Source organism: Carica papaya, chromosome 6 (genome assembly GCF_054855325.1).
Source record: "Carica papaya isolate Zhongbai chromosome 6, ASM5485532v1, whole genome shotgun sequence".
NCBI lineage: Eukaryota > Viridiplantae > Streptophyta > Magnoliopsida > Brassicales > Caricaceae > Carica > Carica papaya.
The window spans coordinates 32,137,471-32,162,122 of NC_142314.1; the positions used below are offsets into that span (position 1 = coordinate 32,137,471).

At 33.1% G+C, this 24,652-nt stretch overlaps 4 protein-coding genes and 1 long non-coding RNA gene across 12 annotated transcripts; 4 read left to right on the top strand and 1 right to left on the bottom strand.

Moving 5' to 3' along the window:
- Positions 1-131: 131 nt before the first annotated feature.
- Positions 132-11,016, top strand: LOC110812833 (uncharacterized). 7 transcript variants are annotated; one of them, XR_015821648.1, is made up of 10 exons: positions 141-359; positions 497-546; positions 4,120-4,225; positions 4,317-4,375; positions 6,407-7,344; positions 8,807-8,896; positions 8,985-9,038; positions 10,332-10,401; positions 10,483-10,540; positions 10,656-11,016. XR_015821648.1 is itself a non-coding variant. In XM_088222911.1 (7 exons), the coding sequence occupies exons 1-6, from the start codon at positions 249-251 to the stop codon at positions 10,510-10,512; spliced, it is 426 nt and encodes a 141-aa protein (XP_088079037.1). In that variant the 5' UTR covers positions 132-248; the 3' UTR covers positions 10,513-10,540; positions 10,656-11,016. The 7 variants fall into 7 exon arrangements, 4 of the variants coding, with proteins under 4 accessions (XP_088079037.1, XP_088079036.1, XP_021895399.1 ...); XR_015821647.1 differs by having other exon boundaries at positions 10,483-11,016; XR_015821649.1 differs by lacking the exon at positions 8,985-9,038 and having other exon boundaries at positions 10,483-11,016.
- Positions 11,017-13,143: 2,127 nt separating this feature from the next.
- Positions 13,144-13,616, top strand: LOC110812847 (uncharacterized). The gene has a single exon (XM_022039721.2). The coding sequence runs from the start codon at positions 13,273-13,275 to the stop codon at positions 13,462-13,464; it is 192 nt and encodes a 63-aa protein (XP_021895413.1). The 5' UTR covers positions 13,144-13,272; the 3' UTR covers positions 13,465-13,616.
- Positions 13,617-16,003: 2,387 nt separating this feature from the next.
- Positions 16,004-16,711, top strand: LOC110812830 (uncharacterized). The gene is made up of 2 exons (XR_015821232.1): positions 16,004-16,305; positions 16,429-16,711. It is a non-coding gene; the product is annotated as an uncharacterized LOC110812830 (long non-coding RNA).
- A 29-nt stretch (positions 16,712-16,740) lies between these two features.
- LOC110812829 (Calcium-binding EF hand family protein) lies at positions 16,741-20,047 on the top strand. Of its 2 annotated transcripts, none has more exons than XM_022039701.2 (4): positions 16,741-16,904; positions 18,354-18,480; positions 18,578-18,650; positions 19,628-20,047. In XM_022039701.2, the coding sequence occupies exons 1-4, from the start codon at positions 16,877-16,879 to the stop codon at positions 19,892-19,894; spliced, it is 495 nt and encodes a 164-aa protein (XP_021895393.1). In that variant the 5' UTR covers positions 16,741-16,876; the 3' UTR covers positions 19,895-20,047. The 2 variants fall into 2 exon arrangements, with proteins under 2 accessions (XP_021895393.1, XP_088077822.1); XM_088221696.1 differs by lacking the exon at positions 16,741-16,904 and adding an exon at positions 16,950-17,271.
- Positions 20,048-23,127: 3,080 nt separating this feature from the next.
- Positions 23,128-24,500, bottom strand: LOC110812828 (Nucleotide/sugar transporter family protein). The gene has a single exon (XM_022039700.2). It carries the CDS (start codon positions 24,369-24,371, stop codon positions 23,139-23,141), a length of 1,233 nt encoding a protein of 410 aa, XP_021895392.2. The 5' UTR covers positions 24,372-24,500; the 3' UTR covers positions 23,128-23,138.
- Positions 24,501-24,652: the final 152 nt, after the last annotated feature.

Consider the following 24,652-nt stretch of genomic DNA (forward strand, 5'->3'; position numbering starts at 1 on the left):
AAATGAGATTACCAATTGGGTTCAGTTTGGAAAAAAATGTTGGTATTGGTTTTCCAAATAAACGGTTCAGATTCGCCGTGATAAATCCGACGGTTAACATTATACCGCATCGGAGTTTCATTTCTTCTTAACTAACTCGAGTGAGTTGGTTCATCATTCCATAATTCGGGTAACCCGTAAGGCGGCACCACAGTTTCAACTCGGATTCGTCACTCGTTACTGAGTTCCAAATTCTGATTCTCAGAATCATGGTTCAATACAGACTTCCTCAAAAATTTTCCTTCGTTATTGGTCTCGTGTTTTTATCTTCCTTACTATTTGCCCCCGCCGTACTTGCCAAATCTCGTCGGCCCATCTCCGTAAGTAGGTTTTCTCAGCTATTTGTATCTGTACATGTATATATGGGCGCATAGATGTTGTATAGGTGGTGGTTTATATTGTTGTGTATGTTTTCTATTAAATATATTCTTTACTGGGATTATCCTGTAAAATGCAGGACATAGAGATCAGGGAGAAGAAGGGCGAGTGTTATGCTGATATCGAGAAGTAAGACATTAAAATTTTTGTTTGTTTCTTGCTTTTTTTTAATAGGAAGTGATGAGATTGTGATTTTCTTCATTCCTTGTTCATGAATTAAATCTATAAAAGAGGGGGTGTTGTCTTCTTGTTTGAAATGCAGCGGGATATATTACTATTCAAGGTTGCTTTATTTCTCTTTGGAGGGCTTGGTTCTAATTAGGCTTGACTTTGTTACGAGGACAATTCAAGTTTCTTTACGATCTTCAAAATGAGCTCTAATTAAGCTAACACGTTTTTGCACAAGCTACGACAATTTGAGCTAACAAAGGAAGCTCACTTGTGCTTGAGAAGCTTGTTTTACAAAGGAGCTTCGAAATCTTGTTGAATTTTCATTTAAAAAAACTCTTGGTGGAACTTGTTTGCTTACTAAGTCAGTGAAGATATTGAAGTAGTGTTGAAGCTGCTTGATAAGCATATTGGTTTGTTCATTGTCCTAGACATGAGTCAATAAGGATAGCGTTAATGCTTGAGAAAATAGCATCTTCAAGATTCAAGAACTATCTCTGCGGGCACTGGTGATTTGTCTATTATGCTCAAGGGTAGCTATTATTCCTTAGTCAAATTTGCCTTAACTGAAAACTCAGAGCAGCTTCAATTAGACTTTCTTTGTCTGTCTTATTTCTTTAAACAAGCCTAAAGCTCATGAGAGAGAGGCATCATTTGACATTGTACTTGCAAATGATGAGAAATAAGATTTCATAACTCCTCCAAGAGGACCCTAGGGTGAGCAATCTTGAATCTATTCATATAGGAAAAAATCCTTTGGAGGAATGGAGTAATTTTCTTAACTCTTCCATTAAGAGTTCAAACAGAGTACTGATCTGCAAATGAAAGACTTGTTGCTCCTATACCATCCGACAACACACACATAAAAGCATTTGCCGGAATCAATATTCATTTTCAGCTGGTACATGGAAAGCCTCAGATTTCGAAGCAATCTGATCACCTTTACATTCTTATAGGTACAGTTTCTATTTAATTAGCAGTGTCTTGTACATATCTGAAAATCCCATCCTAGCACATCGAATTCCATTCATCATAGTGCCTTCCTTTGGGAAGCAGGGATTGGCAAGTCCTTGATGCTTCCTTTATTACAAATGAAGTAGTGGTGGACGTCCAAAGATCCAAAGGTAAGGGGATCATCTTAAAATTGGTCTTTGAAAAGCTTTACAATAGTGTCTATTGGAATTTTTTGGACAAAGTATTTATGAGGAAAGGTTTTGGTGATAGATGCTGGAGGTAGATTAGAGGGTGCTTGTCCTTGGTGTTTTTTTCAGTCACTTGCAATGGTGAGCCCAAATTCTGGTTTGCAGTCATTGGGGGATGATGCAGGGGACCCTTTCTTCCTGTTTCTTTTCACGATTGTGGTAGATATTATAAGTCCATGATGATCTTGGGTTGTGATAGGAATTTGGCAATAAGCACCTGTGTATAGGGAAGAAAGTGTTGAGATTTCTCATCTATAGTTTGCAGATAATAGTATTCTGTTCTTTCAGATGATAACTGAGGACCAAGTAGTCAATAGTTTGTTCAATTTATGTCAGGTTTTGTGAGCATATCTGGGTTACAATGGCCTTATGGGGATTGATGTAGATGATAATGCCAGTAGAAGGGTTGTTGAGTTGGTTGGCTATTGTGTGTTGTGTTGGCCTATTAACAATTAAAGTGTTTCCATCAACCACTTATTTAGGTGTTTCTGTAGGGGATAACCCTTGATTTCAATCTTTGTAGATATTGTCGCGAGTTGATTCTAAGTGGCTTGATTATTGGAAAGGCGGGTTATTTTCTTTGAGAGGCAGAATTACTCTTAACCAGGCTCATTTCTTTATTATTATCTTTTATACCTCTCTTTACTTAAGATCCCTAGGAGGGTGAATGATAAAATTGACAGGATCATGGAGAAGCTTTTATGGCCTTTGGCAGTGAGTCTCAAGAGATCATTTGGTTAGATGAGATGTGTGTTGTCTTTCTAAAAAATTTGGTAGTATCTGTATTGATCCAATGAAAAACAACCTGTCTCTATTAGCTAAATGTTTATGGCATTATCTTTTGGATTCTTAATTTTTGTCGCACAAGGTGATCAAGAGTAAGTATTGGTAATAAAGGAATAGGTGGAATTCTAAATCTAGGAGTACCATGACTGACAAGAGATCTTGGAAAGCCATCTCTCAGTAAGATATTTTCATTACTCTTACCTATTTGAGAGCTGGTTATGGCTCCCACATTTTGTTCCAAGAAGATATATGGATCGGCAGTCCCCCTCTTGCTAGTCTTTCCTCACATTTAATAACATTTTCTTGTACTATAATTCTCCTATTTGTGTCCTCATCAGTCAACTTCGTAGATATGTCTTTGTGATTTCTTCTTCTTCATTAATCAAAATGATAGAGTCAATTTATATGCTTTCTTTGCTTAACATCCTTGAACTTTTTATCATCTTCCACAATAGCAGAATTTGGATCGTGGATTCTTTGAGCATGTACACTTGCAATTCCTATGCACCCATCTTATCCATAATTCTAGTTGCCAACATCACTAATAGATTTTAGAAGGCTAAAGCTCTCTCTAAAATTAAAAGTTCTTGTCTCTAATTGTTGCTCCAAGCAGATTCAACACAAATGTTCTGTTGCAACTTCACAGTCCCCAGTTATGCCCTTCCTCAAATTTATTTTATGTGTTCGAGGGAGGCTGAGTCCCATTGCCATCTCTTTTTGCAGTATGAGGTAGTTGGGAAACTGTGGTCCAGGCTTCTACTTTTGACATCCTGTGGATTGCCCCCCTTGTGTTTCCTCTCTATGTCCCCTGAGGAGTTGGGGCGAAGAGGAAGGTAGATAGATAGTTTGGAGCTTTACTGGCTTATGGTGTTGTTGGAGCTCAATGCTAGATTATTCAAGGATTGTTACTTGTCTCCTCCTTTTAATTTTCATTCGGCCATGTCATAAAGAGACTGGAATTTGTATTTTGTGATTTCATGTGCTTCTTTCTTTTCTCTTCCTTTTGTTCTTTTAGGAGGATCTCCTGTGCCTGCTTTTGTACATTTTTATTCTTGGTCAACTAGTATTTCTTTTTCATAAAAAATAGAATTGCACCCTAACATTGTCTTAAAAATTAAATTGTATGCAAAACATTGTGTTTCTTAAGTGCCTTCAATATTGTTTTCTTTTTGAACATTATATGCACTTTTTTCATTTTTCTTTTCAATTTTGGAATATGAGAAGAAAAGATAGTTCTCAGAAGCACATGTATTGTTTTTTTTTTCTTTTAATTATAAGCTGTCTAATTTCATGGTTAATGGTTGTATGCTCCTTTCGGCAAGAAAAAGAATAAGCCTGCACAGTTTATCTAGTTTTATTTTTTTTGGATAGTATATTATTTTGCATCTAACAATAAAATATGCTTAATGCAGGAGATTTCCAAAAGAAAGTAGTATATATAGAAAAGTTTGTTTGTTAATAAACAATTGTGTATGGAAATCAGATTTTATTCTTTTGTTTCACTTTTCAATTTTTTGTTCTTTTTTTGTTCCAATGTTGGAATTAGTGGACTGTGGGGTCGGCAATGCAAGGAATCAACAATAGCAAAAGAGAATTGTGCCCTGCGATGTCTTTCTCCAGCTTGCTATGAACTCATTTATGGGGGTGATCCGGTGAGAATATATGGGATTAACTCCTATTATAGATCTGACAAAATTTCTCCCTTTCTGATTCCAAAATATTTACATTTGATTCTTGGTGTAGCTTGAAGAAGGAGAAAAAGATTTTGTGAGGGGCCAAGAATTCAAATATTGCATGTACAAGTAAGTTCAACTCTTTCAGTAATGTGATTCCTCAAAAGAAATCAAAAGCTTTTTCGGTAATGTGGTATTTAGATTCTTGACATTTAGAATCATGCTTGGCTAAGTTTTTCATTATGTCATTATGTCTTTACTATCATACAACTGAACTTTAAAACGGTTTATAAATCCTTCAAGTACCTGAAGAGCATCCATGCTAGTTTATCCATAGTGTAAAATGTTTGGTTGAAAACTGGGATTTTTTACCCTGTTTTTACGGATTAGTTATTGAGATTTAGTTTGATCTCTTTTCTAGAATAAATAGAAACAGTATTATCTTACCTCTTCCTTATTTTTCCAATTCTATATTCCTTAATTTATGGAAGATATTCTTCTCTTACTTGCTATTACATGTGTTCAATTCAGCCAAAAAAGCAGTAAGAGTTAATGAAAAATTGATTCTCAAACTTTATATTTTTTGATGAGAGGAACAAAGATATTGAGGGAAATCTAGTTGCTTTATTTTTCTTCTCTTCTCTGCCCTTGCTTTTGTTGCTCTCTTCTTTTAGGATGTTCAGGAAGCTAGATCTCTGAAGACCCTCCATAAATTTGGTTAACTATTTAACTGAGGGTTTTCTGTTAACATAAGCCATAGGAAAAAAATTGTGAAGCTACAGTCCTAGTTAACAACGACAAGGATCGGATTGTATGGAAATTGAATAAGAAGGGAAGTTTCACTGTTTGGTCCTACTACAAGCATTTGGTGAGAAGAGAGCGGGAAGAGGTCTCAAATTTTCCAGCTGGTCAGATTTGGAGGATTAATGCACCTCCTAGGGTTCCGTTTTTTGCTTCGGAGGCTTGCCGTGAATGCATTCTTACTATTAATTAGTGAATGGTTAGAGGAAAGATTGTGGTTAATGGTTGTTATTTATGCAAGAAAGCTGCGAAATCTTGTTATCATATTTTCTTTTGATGTCCAACGGCTTATGAATTGTGGAAGATGATCTACGGGCTGTTAGGCATTGAGTGGGTGATTGCGGGATCAGTGAAGGAGGAGATTTGGGCGTGGGAAGGTTTATGTAAAGAAAGAAAATTTGTAAAACGAATACCTCTTACTATTATGTGGGTGATTTGGAAAGAGAGGAACAATAGGGTTTAAAGGGTGTTTGGGATTAAGATGTACAAGATCAAGGATAGGTGGTTTCATTTTTTTGGATCCTTGATGTTGGGGCATGATATATATAGGGTGGAAGATTTTGGAAATATTATAGATATATTAACTAATCTGTAAATTTTATATATGGTTGGTACCCCCTTGGTATCGTTGTGAATAATACTTTTCTTACTTTTTTATTTTAAAAAAAAAAATATATGAATCGTTGTAAGGTAAAAATTGGAGTGGATATTTGTGAGCAAATGTAATGAAGGCCATTGATTCTTCCGCCCTTAGGGGGATGTTGTTTGATTTTCTGTTGCTTTGGGTGAGAGCACTGTTTCTAATGTAAATGCATATTTCAGTATTTTCACCTGATAGGCAAGTGCTTGTTAAGATAACAATTAAATACTTATGAGATTGTTATGATGAATAATATCTGTACACTATCAACTGTGAGGTAATAGATAAGAAAAATTTATTCCATGTTGTTGGTCAGAATGGTGATATGGAATACAAGGAAATGAACAATCTTGTGAAGTATATAATCATATGCAATTAGAGATGATACTGCAATCTCATCCCGAACCCGTATGTAGTACTTCATGGACCCACTGTTGGACCAGGCTTGTATAGGTCATCTTGTAGAAGTGGGTCATGTGTGCTTTATGCTTGTCATATAGGGTTGTGAATATATTGGGTTTCTGTAGGGTTAAGCATTCATATTATGTACTTTTGAATCTTTGCAATTATGTAAAGTTGACTACTTTGACTTCATGTAGCTCTCGTTGATGGTGTTCAGATATTGAAATAAGATGAGTGCCCGATGCTTCAATATGGGAGTTGAATCTTTTCTGTTACCTAGTTTATTGATTAAGTTCATTTGTATTCATTCTCTGCAGGCTGTCTTTAGGAGAGAGCCTAGAGGGTGTCAAGGGTTCTTTTGACTAATAAGAACCTGGGCAAGGCAATCCTATGCTCCTAGTCTGAGTAATGTATTACTCTGTCTCATAACCTTTTGTTGAGCAGAAAATTGAGGGCATAATAAAATCTAAAAAATATGAGTTTACATTGTGCATGTTAGTAGCAGTAGAACAAACTGTTTTCAATATTATCTGTTATTTTTATTTTTGGTAAAAGAGATACTGTATTTTGTATAGAGAATACGTTTGGTACATAAATTTTTTTTAACTTTTTCTTTTCCAATACTATGTTTGGATATGCATTAGTAAGTGAATAGAGAGAAAAGGGCATTAATAAGTGAATAGAGAGGAAAGGGAAGGAAAGAAAAGAAGTGGTTTTTGAATGAAGGGAAGAAAATATGTTTTTTCTCTGTTTGGATACCTAAGAAAGTAGGAGGGAAGAAATTGATATTAGCAATATGTTGTAGCTTTATAAAAAAATTTAATATTTTTCTTTAAAATTCTTAATCCTTTTCTTTTCCATTCCTCTTTCTTCGGTTTGGAGAAATATAAGAACTAGATTTTTAAGAGACAAGAAGAGATGCTTATCATCCAATCCTTTATAAGTATTATTTTTGGTCCAAAGAAGAGAAATGACTGTGATCATCCCTTCTTTTTTTTTTTTTTTCTTTTCTTTCTTCTTACTTCCCTCAATTCAGTAGTAAATTATGTAAAAGATGTGTCTTTGGAATAATGAAACATAGAATTTATGTTCTTAGAGCCTGAGTCTTCTATCTTATTTCTCTTATCTACATAGGAGTTCTTCTTGACATTCACCGTGTCCGCTACCTGGTTTAACTTCAGACTGAATTATGAGCCAGTTTAGCCACTTAACCAAAAGTTGTTAAAGAGGGTTAGCTAGCTCTAGCCTTGGCTAGGTAAGGCTATATCTTCCTTCATTATTCCAATTTAGATGTGATTCAATTTTTGTCATCATTGTTGATAAAATAACAATTAATATTATTGTATGTACAATATCTATACATTGTAAACCTATTTATGATAGGTTCTGAGGATACAAATAAAAAGATTATACACACAAGAAATGCACAGAATTCTATGATCATAGTTAACGACATGAATCGTGCCAATAGTTATTACTAGTTGTAAATCGATTTACATTTTTTTTTTTTTTATCTCAAACGTCTATTATAATTCGTGTTAATTTATATTCAAACTTACTGTCAAAGTTATTCTAAATTTTGTTACATGAGTGAAATCTATATTAGTCGCACCCGAATTGACTCTTATCACATTCAATATCAATAAGTAGTTTTCTAATTCGTTTGGGTTTGAACTTGGTGACTTCCTTGAGATTGGGTATACTAGAATCTTGTTTATATTGACTGTATAGATGAATTATGGCCATGTTGAAACTTGTTCTCTGAGTGATCTTCCCTTAAAACTTGTAAATACTTTGTGAAAATTGAATTTAAGAATTTTTACTTAGCCATGATCTTCTATATTGTGCATATTAATGTTTATGAATCAAAAAGTTGGAAACCTTGTACTCAGTCTAATTATAACTTATAAGCCACTGGTAAGCTTGAATATGTTGTGAATTCACGTGGTTCTATGGGGTAAGAGTTTGCATATTGATTTACTAGTTATTAGTAAACCACAGTTGATGAAAGGTGTAAGGATGAACATATATGTATGTCTTTTTACCTAAAACACCTGAGCGTGCATATGGGTTGTACTACCATGTCATAATCAATTCAAAGGAAAAATATAATTATATGTTTACGATGTACTGAAAAGTTTTTTTTTTTTTTTAAATCTTAACCAGATGAAATAAGACTTTTTTTGTGTGGCTAATCTGTTTTAATTTAAAAACTAATTAAATAATTAACAACAATAACAATAAATCTATAAATTAATTCAGAAGGAAGCAATTATCCAATGAAGAAAACAAAAGGGTATAATAATTTTTTCTCTATCTTTTTATTTCGAGTAATAAAATAAAAAGACGCTAATTATCGAACATGACATTTAAGTAATATGTTTTTATTTTTTGTTTAACTCAAACTCGTAATTTTAAATAAAATGTTGGAATTTTAAATATCGGATAATCGTACTAGTAGTTAAAATAAAGTAATTAAAATTACAAGTTTAAATTATGAATAAGTAACCAATAAGGTAGCAAGATCTAAACTCTATATTAATATTATTATTTTAATATTTATTATTAGTTTTAGAATATATCAAAATTAATCAAATATAATATAATATTACTTTATTTTAAAATTATTTTTAAAATAAAATTTAGTAATGACTGTGTGTTTTTTTATTTAAAAGTATTTTTAAAACACACCGCTTTTTTATCTTGAAACAAAAAAGTCTCTCCCTTGTTGGAAGCACGAATCCGGAACCATGGCAGCCCCCTCGTCCTCCGACGGCGCAAACTCTAAAATCAATCTCGTTAAACAGGTTTCCTCTCTCTCTCTCTCTCTCTCTCTCTCTCTCTCTCTCTCTCGTCTGTTTATGGTTATTTATTAGCGTGTGCGGCCGCAATCAGGTAAGAAGACACGAGGTTGCCATAGCAGAGCTTAACAGTCTCTCGTCATCTCGAGTATGCTCTTTCTCCTCAGTTTTTTCTCTTTAGTACTTCAGTTTGCTTAGAAGCCATTCCGTTTATTGATTTTTTTTTTACGTCTGCTTGATTACCAGTTAATTTGGTGGTTTTTGTGTGATCTGATATCCATTGATAGTATTGCTGAATCCACAATTCTTGTGAACTACTGCCTACGTATTTAATGGAGTTGTAATTACGTTCTGGTCAACGAATTTGTTATTTCACACTATGTTTGCAGCAAATTAAGTGGATTCTGAAAAGAACAAAAGGAAGATAATCTAATTTAAAATCAAGGATTTCATGTTTGAAATTGTTCAAACAATTCCATGTCAAAAGAGACATAATGAAATCCTCTGGTTGATTCTTCGTCTAGAATGTTCTGTACATGTTTCCTATCTTACCAAATTCCAAATTGGGAAAAAAAAAAGAAGAAAAGAACTAGAATTTGTTGGGAATTTTTCGTCTAGAATTTGTTCTGTACATGTTTCCAAATTCCAAATCCAAATATTTGTTTGAAGTGTGAAAATATCAAGCTTTCCGCCATGTTTGCTTCTTTGGTTGTCCATAGGGCTTCCTCAACCTTAAACACTAAGCAACGTAGTCCTGTGGAAAGGAAAACTGGTCAGGCCCCGTTTGCACCCGATTAAAGCATTTCTGGAACAGATACCGCCTTGAAATTGGTTCCAATAAAAGCGTTCTCGAATTTGCTGAGTCATCAAAGAAGCTGGTTTTTCATTTAAAAAGAAAAAAGAAGCTTGATTTAAATTAAATGTTGGATTACTCCCTTCAAGTAAACTTTTCTGTATTATCATTGCCAGCTGTGGCTTCATCATGGCTTCCTATGAAGCTTGTTCTCTATGTTCTAGCTATTGCACATGTTTTATTTATGGAAGATAAATCACCTACTGGTGTTGTTTTATGTAGGATTATTGTTTGTGCCATGGTATGGTTGTTTTATGTGCAGAAAATGGATTTAACATTCTATACAATTGGACTGTCCAACCCAAGCACAAAGAGACTTAGTGTTTGTATCACTTGTATTACATCTGCAATATGTATGATATATTGACAGTCCAAGTTAAAAATGGTGCACTGGCTCTGTTGATATGCATGTACTATCTGGCCTTTCCTGTCTTACTAAAAAAAATAGATGCTTAACACAAAATTCCCTATTTATGCACCCAAAGGAGAAAAAGCAAAGAAAGAATTTGGAAATTGAAACATAAGTCTTCTCCTTTATAAACAGCTTGTTAATTCTTGATAATGTAAATCTTTCTCGTCATTTGGCAGGGTGTCTATCAGAAATATGGAAACATATTTTTTCGAACAACCATCCAGAAGGCAATTGCGTCTGAACAGAGTAAGACACTTTTACTACTATAAATTTTATTCTATGTGTTATACACCGCTAATTTATCCGGGCTTGTTTAATATCATGCAGAACATCTTGATCTGGACAAAGGCAAACTAGAAAAGCTGAATTCTCAATGATAAAACTTGTAAGTGGGGACGTATGATGACCAGCTGCGGTTACTTACTAATTATCAACGGATATTGACCACCGTTCTTACTGCACTCACTTGACTTTGCTGTTCTCATGTTATAATGTCACAGAAACTAGAAACCTAAGGAGATTTAGTTCGGGAGACTGAAATCTAGCAAATATGCCTGATCCTTTAAAATGATTTTCTTTTTGGGTTACCCACTTCATGGCTTTGCCTGTTGTTGCTACAATACAGCTTTACTTGAACGTACTAGGAGTCTGAAGTAAGTGTAAAGAAACCAATTTGGGCACCAATTTCCATAGATGAGGTTTGGTGACTTTTTTTCAGTTCTTAAACCTTACTAGCTTGCTGGTGTCTGCTATGGAATTACCCCTGTCATGGAATTATGTACACTGCAAGAGGCTAATTTGACATTTATGCACCACTCACAATGAAACAAGAATCAGAGTATTCTTTTTGCCTTTCTTTTATGGTGCTTGTACGCTATCGAGAAATAATATTTTCCTGCAAATAGGACGAATCTATTTAGATATATTATAATTTAATTTAAAAACATATATATTTTTTTAAACAATTTTATTGTGTTTGATTTAAATATATTCAATTTTCATTTAATTTCTAAAAAAATTAGTCATAATTTACATATTAAATTAACATTACTTGTATGGTTAATTTTATAATTATAAATTTGTAGTTTCATATGTTTAAGAAATGATTAAAAAAATACCTAATCTGGATTAGCCACAAAATTAACTTGGAATTAAAATGCTATTCATTCAAATTTCTATTACATCTGTCATATTTATTTTGTATTCATATTCTCCATTAGTGGAATTTGAATTAAACACAACTTTACATTATTTTTTTATTTCATTCAAAGAACAAAACATGTGACAATGAGTAGTAGAGACCACCAAAATTTAATTAATTAATTAATTAATTTTTATCATTAGGATCATAAAACTTAGTCAACATAATTATACAACCTGACAAACATAATAATAATAAATAAATATAACCTTTTACTGATTTTTTTCCTTAACTCAAATTCATTTTTTTTTTTAAAAAAAAAGATACTAAATTGATAATTAGAGACCTAAAAAGACGCAAAAATACTGAATTAATAAAGTCATTTGACAAATTAAATAGGAAGAAAATTATAAGGAAAAATTTTTAGTTCAAGCCAATACTAGCCTAATATATATATATATATATATGTATATGTGCATAATATATTAGGAGGTGATGACTCCAAATTCTTTCTATTGAGAAAACAAGAATCCTCTTTAAGAGAAAGAATTCTGACAGATCACTTCTTCGTCTACATACAAGCTCTGGTAAGATGATCTTTAATTATACATGTCAAAAAGTCTGATTCATAGTGCACGAAGCATGCTAAAAGTTAATTAGTTAGGAGACAAAAATTCTGCAAATACACTAGATGATTTGTGTTTGCGCGCCTGCATGCATACAGACTATATATATATATATATATGTATATAATCGCATATGGTTGATATATCACACACACACATCAAACACCATATGTGCCCAGCATAACTGTCTTCGAGTGACTCCTGGGTATTTTTCGGATTTAAATTTTTCAACAGTTCATGTTTGAAATTTTGAGTATGATATGTATATATATATATATGTAGAATATAACAATAAGTTAGAAAAATGTCTTGATGCTTATTAAAAAATTTCTAAACTTTTTAATCTAATGATTATAAAGTTTATTTCAAGTTGGATTGTTATGTATATATATAATATGTTATATAGTTAGCGATAGGTTATCATATACAGAAGAAGATATATATGTATCATATAGACGTACATCGTTAACTTTTTTGTATACAATTATGTCCTTTGACTCTAGTCAATTGAATGGAATTGTTTAATTGCTTGAGTTGTTAAAAAGTAGTTGTTATACGATGCAATATTATTTATAGATTATTGGTAAATATTATTACATCTATATATATATATATATGTACATGGATGTATCTATATATGTATAGTTAAGAAGAGATTGATGAAATATATATATATACACATATTAATAAATGACCTCTACTTACCTTTTAAAGAAACAAACGCTTGGTTGTATAAACAAACAAATGAGAGAATTTATATCCATAAAAATTGGGAGATTTTCTCTTATTTCGAGACTTATGTTTTTATTGTTCATGCTCTAGTTTGAATCTCTCGGATAATTATAAATTTTATTATTGTTGTTGTTTATATTCTATGTAATATATTACAAATATTTTAATATTCTTCATCGTTAGAAAGAAGACATCATATTAAAAAAATATATAATTTTAACGAAAAAAAAACTTGAGAGAAGAATAGAGTAATATAAACAATTGATGGTAAATGATATGTACGATAGTTTACACAATATATATGTACCTAATGAGTTGTATAAGGCTATATTTATACATAAATAGTTTTAATAAAATTGAAGTGTGAGAAAAATATATATAGTAATTGGTTGATATATAGCTAGGTTGAAAATAGGCATGCTTAAAAAAATCTCATGCATGGCATATATATGCAACTCATTTTTAGTTATATATGTTTATGTTGTTTAAAAAAAAATGGCATTTTGGTGAAAGATAGAGGAAAAGGAGGGGGAGATTATGAAGTGGAAGAGGCAAAGGAGAAATTATACAAAGAGGAAGAAGGAAAGACAAAGGAGACAAGCATAGATATATACAGAAATGGGTGAAGAGGGAATTGAGGAACGAGAATTCTATCCCAAGGACCCACCATGGTTTCGAACGTGGATGATACCGATCTTGGTAGCATCTATTTTTGGTTTTTTAGGTATTATTGGTATATATCACCGGTGTCGTTCTTGTCGTCAAAGAGAAAAATCACCAAGCATTCATCCAATTACAGATAGTCCTTGATTGATTAATGTGAATTCTCTCTCTTTCTTTATCTCTCTCTTCCTGTGTCTCATTCATATTCTAAATTATTATTTTTTTCTTTTATGAATTTGATTTTTTTCTTCATTTTTGAATGTTTCTATCTAACACAACTTTAGTTATATATAATGTTATATATATATGCGTCGTCTTTTCTTTTATTGAAATTTTTTTTTTGTATATTTGGATGTGTTTTTTTTTTTGTATCTGTAGGTTTTTTTTCCTTCTCTCGTGATAACTTGTGCATATTGTTTTTTTTTTTAATTTTAATTATTTTTTAAAGATGGAAATATCTCTCTATTTTAAATTTATACGATTAAATAAAAGAAAATATTAAAAAAAAGTGAATTGAATCTATTTTTTCTTCTCTCCCTGTTTCTCATCCATTTTCTAGATTATCATTTTTGCTTTTATAAATCTGCTTATTGTTTTTTATTTTTGAATATTTCTATTTAAGACAATCTTAGAATTCTATTAATAATTGGATGTTTTGATTCTTTGGAGCAATTCGACGAATTTAATAGATCTTTTTAGGAGGACTCTATGACCATAGATCGAACCTATCCAATTTTTACAGTACGATTATATATAATGTTATATATATGACTTTTACTGAATTTTTTTTTTGTATTTTTGGATGTGTTTTTTTTTTGTATCTTTAGCTTTCTTTCCCTCTCTCGTGATAATTTGTGCGTATAGTTTTTTTTTTAAAGTTTTCTATTAATTTTTGAAAATGAGAATATCTTCCTATTTTAAATTATACGATTAAATGAAAGAGAATAATCAACAAAATAAATTGAATCTAATTTTTTCTCTCTCTCCTTATCTATCATCCATATTCTAGATTATCATTTTTGCTTTTATGAATTTGCTTGTTTTTCATCATTTTTGAATATTTTCTATTTAAGACAACTTTAGTTATATATAATATTATATATATGCGTTGTCTTTTCTTTTATTGATTTTTTTTTTGTATATTTGGATGTTTTTTTTTTTATTTGTAGCTTTCTTTCCCTCTCTCGTAATAACTCGTGCGTATAGTTTTTTTTTTAAATTTTTTATTATTTTTTAAATATGAAAGTATCTTTGTATTTTAAATTTATACGATTAAATAAAAGAGAATATCCAAAAAATTGAATTGAATCTATTTTTTTTTTCTCTCCCCTTGTCTCATCCATATTCTAGATTATTATTTTTGCTTTTATGAATTTACTTGTTTTTCTTTATTTTTGAATGTTTCTATCTAAGACAACGTTTTGTATCTTTAGTTTTTTTTTCCTCTTTCGTGATAACTCGTATGTATAGTTTTTTTTTTCAAATTTTTTAAAAATAAAAATATCTCTTTATTTTAAATTATACGATTAAATGAATGAGAACATAAAAAAAAGTTAACTGAATCCGATTTTCTTTATTCACTCATGAGGAAACATGATATTTAAATGTATAATAAAAATTTTACGGAAAAAAATAACATAGGGGTAAAAGATTTCTCTCTACATTATAAATTTATAGGATAACCTTACGACTTTAAGCAAAATCAAATGAACTTTTGTACTCATGAAACCGCCCTATAACTAAGATACATATATATATATATATACACTAGCTTATTGACCTTACAAGCACGACTTATAAGCCCAATTTACTAATTTCCCGTTACAAATGGAAGATTAATCTATATTCTCATTCACCATTATAACAATAAACACCTAAATAAAATTTTATTCTAAGGGATATATATATATATAGCAAATTTCAATTTGATCATTTATACTTTGAGATTTTTCAATTTAAAACTTTATAATTTCTTCTTTGACGACTCGTGTTTTAATTTTTTGTATCAAATTAAATTGCTAATCCATATATTATTTAATTATATTTTAACCATTTTAAAATTATAAAATAATGAATTTAATTAATATCTAAACAATAAAATAATATTATTAAAGAATCTCTTAAATAATCATATATAGAATAAGAACTTCTCATTAAAAACTACTTCTATCATTACATATTACACGTAACTACTTAATTAAAATATTAATCTTTATTCTTCACGAATTTGAAGTTAAAAATTTAAACCATTATACTGTTTTTCCATGTGATCCAACGAACTCAATCAATTTCTTTCATGACTCTCTAAGGTTCAGTCGTAATCCTCTTTTACTATTGATCAATTCTTGAATATAAACTTGAGACCTATGATCTATTGAATGGTTCGATAATGATGTTTGTCCGACATGGTTCATGTGCATCTTAAGTTATATTCACACTATGCAAATGTACCATAATGTATTCCATTATGATTTGTGTTAGCATATATATGTGCCCACATATAATATAACTTTTTAAATAAAAATTTATATATATTATACTAACTAAATTGCATCATCATAGCATTAGAAAAAAAAAAAACGTAACGTAATGGGAAGACGACAATCCACTACTCGAACCCATGGTTGCTAAAGTATCATCAAAACGACGCCGTTCCGGATTTTGGTTAGTATACTTGATCACCCTTTGTGGGCCCACCAGTCGAACCAGCTTTTGAACGTCAACCTTTTACTCCCTCCTAATTCCCTACAGATTACACCATGAATGGACCAGTCGGCGGACGGATTTCGGGCGGCATTGACGGCGGAGGCACCACGTCAGGCGGAGGCGGAGGTTCCCAGACCGGCGTCCTACGAGGCGGTGGTTTTGGAATATCAGGAGACGGCGGGGACGGCAATGGAGGGTTGGGAAAATCAGGGGTTGGATTAGGCGGTGGATCATTCGGCACTTCCAGCGGGATACTACCAGGTTCAATTTCTGGAGTTTCAGGTATTTCTGGCACAAAATCTGGTTCTCTGTTGGGAGGCGAAGGGAATTCCGGTGGAGTTTCGACTGCGAAACTCGGTGAGTCATTTGTGTTACGGACTAAACACTGTGTTAACACGGATTTAGGTTTTGCGGGAGAAAGTGAGCGGATTAGCGCCGATTTTACTTTGATCGATTTCGGATAGCAAAACACAATTGGTTTCTTCATAAGAGTCGTAGAGATTGCGGAGAAGACACTGTTGCTCACCATTTTCTTCCCTGCAAATATCTCTGAAGCACAAACATTTCATACGTCTACGTTCTTCGAAGGAAACCAGTATTATATGTGTAGGATTTGTATAGCCACACGTGTGAACAGGTCGACACGTGTAAGTCTGGTTTTTCGAACAGGTGGCTGTCTCTATTTATGGTATTGACTAATTCCGAAGGGTTATTAATTGAATTTTTAAATTAAATTATTTTACAAGCAAAGCGACAGATATCGTCATCTTCACCAACAAAAGATCTGCAGGGTCTTGAACCTATTCGCTCAGAAAGAAAAAAGGATAAGACAGAAAGAGAGGACGCCATCGCCATGGGACAGGTCTTAAACAAATTTCACGGTAATCCAGTTTCTATCTTAACCAATCACACATTATTCTTCCTGTCATTTTATAAACCTAGTCATATTGTGATTTTAGAGGAAGATATAACTTGCGTTTAAATATTTTCACAATATGGTAATCTGTATTACTTGTGTTTTGCACTCACCATAAGCCTTTCTTGTTAAGGACATGGTTGAATGGTGATTGTTAAAGAGAAATTGGATCATATTCTGGTAGTCTAGTCTAGTCGAATCGTTCAGTGGCAATAGATGAGTGTGTTTGTGTAGGTATGAATAATGGAGTGGTTGAATGTGGATTACGTTCTTGAGCGACAGCTGTTTGTGTTATTGCCTTTCAGAGTTTCAGTTCCAGACAGTTGTCACTGGTCAATGATTTTTCTTCTTTTTCATTTTCTCTTCGAATTCTATTGGTATAAAACTTAAATGATAAATTCGCTGTTCATAGTTAAATTATCTTGCTGCATTGGTTGTAAAATTGTCTAATATTTGATAGAGCATTTTTTTATCTGTAAGCATGTTAAATAATCTTCTCAAGAGGGTAAACATTTTTCGTAAAAGAAATGTTCTGTTCAATAACTTTTGGATTTAGCATTTCTAGTTCTTTTTTTTTGCACGTTTTGTCCCTTTCTTTTTATTATAACATCCAGAAAGAAATGGGAGATCTTATGCAAATGGTTTTATTCTCTCAGCAGTTATGTTGTAAAAAAGAATAAATTATCATTGCAAAGAAATAGTGTCATTCTCTTAGCAATCATGTTCTTAAGAATAATAAGTTATCTTCCTAATAATTATAAAAAAAACTTAATTGTTAAACAAATCTTGATAGGTAAAATTGCAACAAAATTTTCATCTTTGAATCACCTCCACTCCTTCCTTGATAAGATAGGACTCGAGTGACTGTGCTCAGAAAAAAAAAGAAATACTTTATTTCCCGCTACAAGAATCTTTCTTTCTTTCATATTGATGTAGAGGGTGAAGCATCTAAATTCTTTTGTTCTGGTATTGGCTTATATGTTCCAATTAAATGAACTGTAGAACATTTCAAAGCTAGATTGATTTTGGTTGGGCACACATAGATATGCCTCTATATGATATTTCTCCCATCAGAAAAAATTTTGATGAGCTACACGAGATCAGATAATTATACATTTTATAGCTCAGTATGCATACAAGATTACTTCAATTTCCTGTTATGATAACTCTATGAATGCTGAACTTGATAAAAGTGTAAAAAAAGTTTATATTTGTGGTGTTGCAGTGTGGAGTTGCAATCTGTGTTCTTTTTGTTTATTTACTTTCTATTTATTCCAACAATAGCTCACTCTTGATTAGTTTGATGTTCTCTGTTGTTGTTTTGTATGTGATGTTGGCACAGATGTTAATCATCCGGTGAACTTGTCAAAATGAGTAACGCCATGTCTTGTATTTAATTATACAACTTCTGCAGGTAAGCAATGGAGGGAGAAACAAATAAGAAATATAACAGATAAGGTGTTTGATCGTGTCAAGAATCAGACTGGAAGAGCTGCTTTGACTTTTGAAGACCTATATATAGCTGTGCTACTTGTGTACAAGTCAGAAGCTTGATTTGATTATTTGACTTTATAGATTTGTGTTTTTTCCTTGCAATATAATAGTCTTACCTGGGGAAATTTCATTTTCATATTGTAGTGATATTAATAAGCGTTTGCCTGGTCCACATTTTGATCCACCTTCTAAAGAGCAAGTCAGAAATATGATTCAGGTATGCTAATTTTTAAGCACTTCTGATCTTACTGTAAACATTCTCATGACTTTTATTTTTGGCCCAAAATGTGCTTTACTAAAACTTACCTGTCAATAACTGCTTTAGACAATCAGAACCTGTCACTGTGTTGTGTTTTTGCTTAAAAGTTCTATGGATCTTGTTTATATTTCAACCTAATCATTTTTCAAGCCTATAAATCAAAACCCTACAGCAAAAGGTGGGAAATTTGTATTTTTGACTTGAACATCCTGCAGCTAGAGGTAAATGAGATTATTAATTTGTCATTGCTTTCTGCGCCTATCAACTTTTTATCTAGCTCCATTTTTGTTTAATAAAGGATGAATAGAAGAAAATTATTATAATTAGTGCATATAGTATTGTAGCTGAATATATAAAAAAAATAACTTGCTTACATAGCGTGAAACAAATAGGGGTAAGAACTCTGTGGGCCAAGTTGGAGGTGATGTGTTCTAGGTAATGCTCCAGAATATACTTTTTCTGCATAATGACTGCATGTAATGCAAACTGTGACAATCAAGTGTGTTAATTCTTTAAATTCAAGACTAAACGCTAACAATATTCTTCTACAATGCTATTCTAGAGAATTGCCAGGCTTTTGCGGACCAGAAATCCAGTTTCTCTTACGAATTTTTTTGTAATTTCTTCTGTAGTATTTGATAAAAAATGTTGTGTTTAACATAGCGAATGAGAGGAATTTTGAACACCTCGCAGAGAGTAAAAAACCTAAATGACAAACTTATCAGGACTGAAGGAATCTAGAAGTGAAAATTCCATAAATCTTGTTCAGAAACACAACTAAGCACGAGTCATCTCGTAATTAATGTTTCAGAGCTGTATTGAGGATTCTTTCCTTTACTGTGTATAAAGAAATTACAGAGATGCCTATTTTTACAGTTTCGAGAAGCTGTTTCTGGAGTCTCATGATGTAAATCCACGTATTGTTGAGTTTGCAGGAGTGTGATGTGAACCTGGATGGAGAAATAGACCGTGAAGAATTTGTGAGATTTATTCAGCAGCTTACATCTGACACTTTCATCGTGGTTAGTCAGGGACTGCTCATCTCTTTGGTTGTGGCACCTACAGTTGCAATGGCAACAAAGAAGGCTACTGAGGGTGTCCCAGGAGTTGGAAAAGTGGTGCAGAAGTTACCTACTTCAATATACGCATCCCTTGTGACCCTTGCTGTTGTGTGGTTCCAGAGTTCATGCCAGGAGATTTAGAACTCTTTTATCTGTTGGATTATATCCCTTACTTTGCTTGTATATAAGATTAACTGTTTTTAGTGTTGCCTGTAACATGGCATGTTGCATATTTGCTTTGCCACATAAGGGTGGTTACTTGCTGCCTTAATAATAGAATTTTATACCTGTCAACTCGGAGGGAATAAGATGGCCTTTTATGTGCAGATATAATAGGAATCGGGACAGATGAGACCTGTTGTTCTTGTGCAGCAGACAACTTTAATATACATTTTTGTTCTTTTAGTCACTCGACTTATAAAAAATGTGCGGTAGTTTTTGTTCCTGAAACTTGGTTTTATTCGACAAACAAATATGAGAATGACATTTAGTTTGGAACCGGGTTGAAAGCCCTTGGTAAAGCAAGATGAAAAATTATGTGTCCATAAAGCACTAGATATTCTCTGAGGAGAAAATAATGAGTATTCCAAACAAAAGCATCCAAAGGTGCACCGTCCATGTACAGAAGAGAAAGCAAGTTTACAAGAAGATATCAGCCAAAATATCAAAGAGTCGCAAAGATTCTTCTTCGCTGGGGACTATAATCCAAATTATAAAGAAGTTAAAAGCACAAGAACAAGACATGGCTCCAAAACCATGGACAATGAGAATAGAACAGATTCGATAAAGTAATGCTAATACTTCCAACTTAAAGGTGAATTTAATAATACAAAGCAGACATTTTGTGGTAGGAAAATATTGTAGAACTCCAGACTAAGGGTATTCACATCAAGAATTTAGAGTATATTAATCATCAGATTTCATATGCGCAGAATGTTAAAATCACCGAATTCTAAAGATTAGGAATTATATAAGCATGTAATTACAGAGCTTTCAAGAAATTAAGACACAACTACAAATTCATAATTTGCACCAAAAAATATCTCCCTTTGGGACTCAGGGTGCAGGGGGTAAAGACTAGAATTCACAGAGTCTAGGAGCCAAGTCTGCAAACCAAATGCTGGATCCAAAGTAGCAAGAAGGGTCCTGCGGATCCAAGGTCCGGAAGTTACCAAATGATTTACATGACATCAATGATACAATGGACCAGTCACACCATTAACTGCCCAGTTGAACTCACGAAGAGTTAAATTATTTTAACAAGCAAGAAAAGAGAGGAAGATAATGACATGTGACATGTATCAACAAATTCAGGTTTGGGAAAAGGTTAACAGCGCATAAGAGGCAAAATCACAAAGCAAGAGGCAGATGTTCATGTCACACCAGAATGCTTCAATTGTCTACTGCTACGGAAGTACATTAAATCTTATTGTATTTGGTCCTTAGGAATAGTTTTGTAGTTCCAAGTATATTAGTTGTTTAGTAACTTTCCTGATCATCAGTTCTGTGTTCTGGACTTCATTTTAGAACCATTAGATTCCAGCCAAAAACTTCTGGTATGTTAGTCAATTTAGAATTATAGGCTTCTACTAGAGGATAATAGGCAGTTCTCATAAAATTAGCTTCCCAGATAATTTCCTATTCTTAACTATGCTAAGCAATAGCATTGCAATAGTTGTAATATATTCTTCTAAATGATATTAGAACAATAATTCCTGGGCATCACAGCTTTCTAGCGCTTATCCTCTTTAACCATTGTCAGTCAACACCCTTCCTAAGCATCTACATTGAAAAACAGGGACAAACATTACTGTAGCCAATTTTTTTCTTCAGCACAGTAAGGAATTCAGTTGTTTTTCGCTTGACCCTTCAATGACAAACTTTTCTTTGCCAATTTTTCTTCATTGAAAGAGGTTGCTGTGTTTCTGTTTTTTTTTTCTACACAATAACAACCTAACAACTCTTCCATTCCTCGTACCATTAAGTCCTTGGTATCAAAGATCAACCCAGTCAGAAGTTGGACTTCAAAAACATTGTAAAAGACACAACACCCATCATCTGCAAAGGAAGTCTGACTGCCCTAGGAAGGGGCTGTACACTGCTAGCACCATGGCACTCGAAAGTCACCTGACTGTCCTATCCACTGAGTTCTAGCACTAACTAATGCCAGAAGTATAACACTTGTCCAAATATCAAATGGCTGCTGCTATCTTACATATACACCTCCATAGCCACACACTGAGAACTCACCTATCTAAGACCCTCAACTCAAATGAATCCTACACTTCCAATGACCAGAAGATGGTGCTGTAGATACGCACCAAGTTGACTGACTGGAAAATTTTCTGCTAGTATACAGAGTTAACCAGTTCAACTGGATGTGACCAGTATATCTCAGTTTGATTGGTTCATCACTTCCAAAATCAGTTCATCACTTCCAGTATCACTTCCAGCCCCACTCTCAAGTGGTTGAAACCAGTTCTCAAGCTTTAGCAAATACACTCTTTCTGCTTTCAAGATTCATTTTGTCAGATCTCCAATTTGAACTCGTGTCACATATCAAGGCTAGTTACTTTTAGAAAGAAAAAACAAAAAAAAAAACCAATAAGTTCTGTAATAAGGTGTGGAACTCGTCGCAAAGGAGTGAGGGCTAGTTGGCACACAAAATCTGTAAATCTTTAGTGCTTGTTTGTGACTTTATAGTTCATTGCTCAGGAGGAGTTAGAATTAGTTAACACACAAAATTCAGGAATTTCCAGAAATTGTTGCTCAAGATAGTGAAAGTTAGTTGTCTAACAAAAGTTGCGAATGCTTAGAACTCATTGCTTAACAGGGTTGAAAGTCAGTTGCCGCATAAATTTGAGAAATTCCAGAGCTTGTTGCTCAAGGTACAAGGGTTAGTTATCTTGTAAAAGTTCAGAACCCTTTAACTTCATTCAACTAAGAGTTCATCTCACAGATACTTGATTTATTCAAGCCTTGATTCAAGCTCATTGCAAAGTGGTTGTTTGTCCAATTCATCAAGTTCCAAATTTTTAGTTTTTGTTTGAGCTTTTCATTTGATTCAGTTTACTTGTAAGGTCAGCAAAACAACATCAACAAGCAGCAAAACAAGAAAAAGGTCCCCAAGAGCAAACAGTTAATTGAAGATTATATGTCAAAAGCCAATTTCACTATTTTCTTATTTAAACTTTAAAGCTAAAACAAAAGTATACATTTTAAGTACAAAAAGAGAGTAGAACTGTAAGGAAAAAAATTTGTAACCCCAAAAGCAACGTAAAATAGAGAAAAAGGAAAACTAGATTAAGAAACCCAAATGCCAGCAAGCCCAAAGGAACATAAAGAGAGAAAAAAGGACCTGTTAAAGAGACAGATTGACAGAATGTCAGTTCTTTTCCTCTACTGTTTTCTTCTTAGCTGTCGCTTGTGAATACAGGAAAGTCCCAAATATGGCAATAGCTGATCCAAGTGCATTCAAAGGCCTAACAGGGTTCCTAAAAACTAAAACAGTTGATACAATCACCACCACCCTCTTCATAGTGTTCCCAACTGAAAATGTCAAAGGACTAATTTCATCAAGCGCCTGGTAAGATGATTGATTATACAGATGGTAAAATATCCCAGACAGCAGCACCCATAAATAGAAAGTGGATGATTTTCCTACTGATTCAATTGCTTTATGATACCCCTGAATCCATTGTGATCCTTCAACAAAAACCGCAACTGGAAACAGGTAAAGCAATGAGATTATACTGATCCAACCATACAAGTTCAATCCATTAACTTCCTTGAAATTCTGCAAACTCCTCTTGGAATAAATGTTCCTTAAAACAAACCCCACATTACTAATCAATGCACCCCACAAGCCTTGAAAATTGAAGGAGACTTCAGTAATTGCAGCTAGAGAGCAACCCAAAACAATGGGGAGAATGGAGAGCCATACTTTCAAAGGGTATGAATCACCAAGAAAGGAGGAAAAAACAACAGAAAAAACAGGTTCTGAAGATTTGATGACGTGAGTGAATGAGACAGCAACCTTGGAGAATGAAACACAAGCTGATATATGACCTATGGTGTGAAACAGTGCAGGTCCAAGTAGTGCAATAATGAAAGGTTTAGTGATTTTGGGGCAAGGCTGCAGCTTCAATGACCAGAGAATGAACATCCAAACAGAGCCTGCAAAGAGCTGAAAAGAAGCGAGTAGCCACGGAAATGGGAAGATATTGAGAACCTTCTTGTTGTAGATGTTAAAGACAATGTTTTGAAAGTACCAGAGGCCAAATATAATGGCAAGCTGCGGATTCTTGGGCTTTGAAACTGATGTTTCCCCTGGTGGGTTTGGTTCAGAAGATGAAGCTGCACGAGGAATATGAGACTTTAGTGTTGGATATCGGATCTGGAAACTGGTTCCATAAGTTAGGCCAAATGGGTAGCCATTAATGTTGGGAAAGGTGGAGGCTTTGGTGGGTTTGGTGAAAAGAGAAGATGAGAAGTTGGGGGTTTGGGAAGGATTTGGATTGAGGAGGGAAGCATTTATGGGGAGTTGATGGTTGGATTTGGAGAAAGTGACATGAAATGATGATGACGATGATGATGATAGCACACTTGCAGTGATCATCTGTTGCTGCTTGTATGAAGAGAGAGAGAGACACGAGAGAGATTGAGGAAGAGAGTCTGCAACAAGACTTGGTTGGAGGAGATATTTTTTGCTTCAGGAGGAACCTGAAGTATCTTTAAAAGAGAGACTAATTTATTATAAAGTTTATATTTTTATAAATTTTAAAAATAAAATCTGGGATTATTGTTTTACAAATTATTTATATTAATATTTAAAGTTCTAATTTTAAAACTAAATTATTTTATATTAATATCCAAAAAATAATAATTTTTATTTATTTA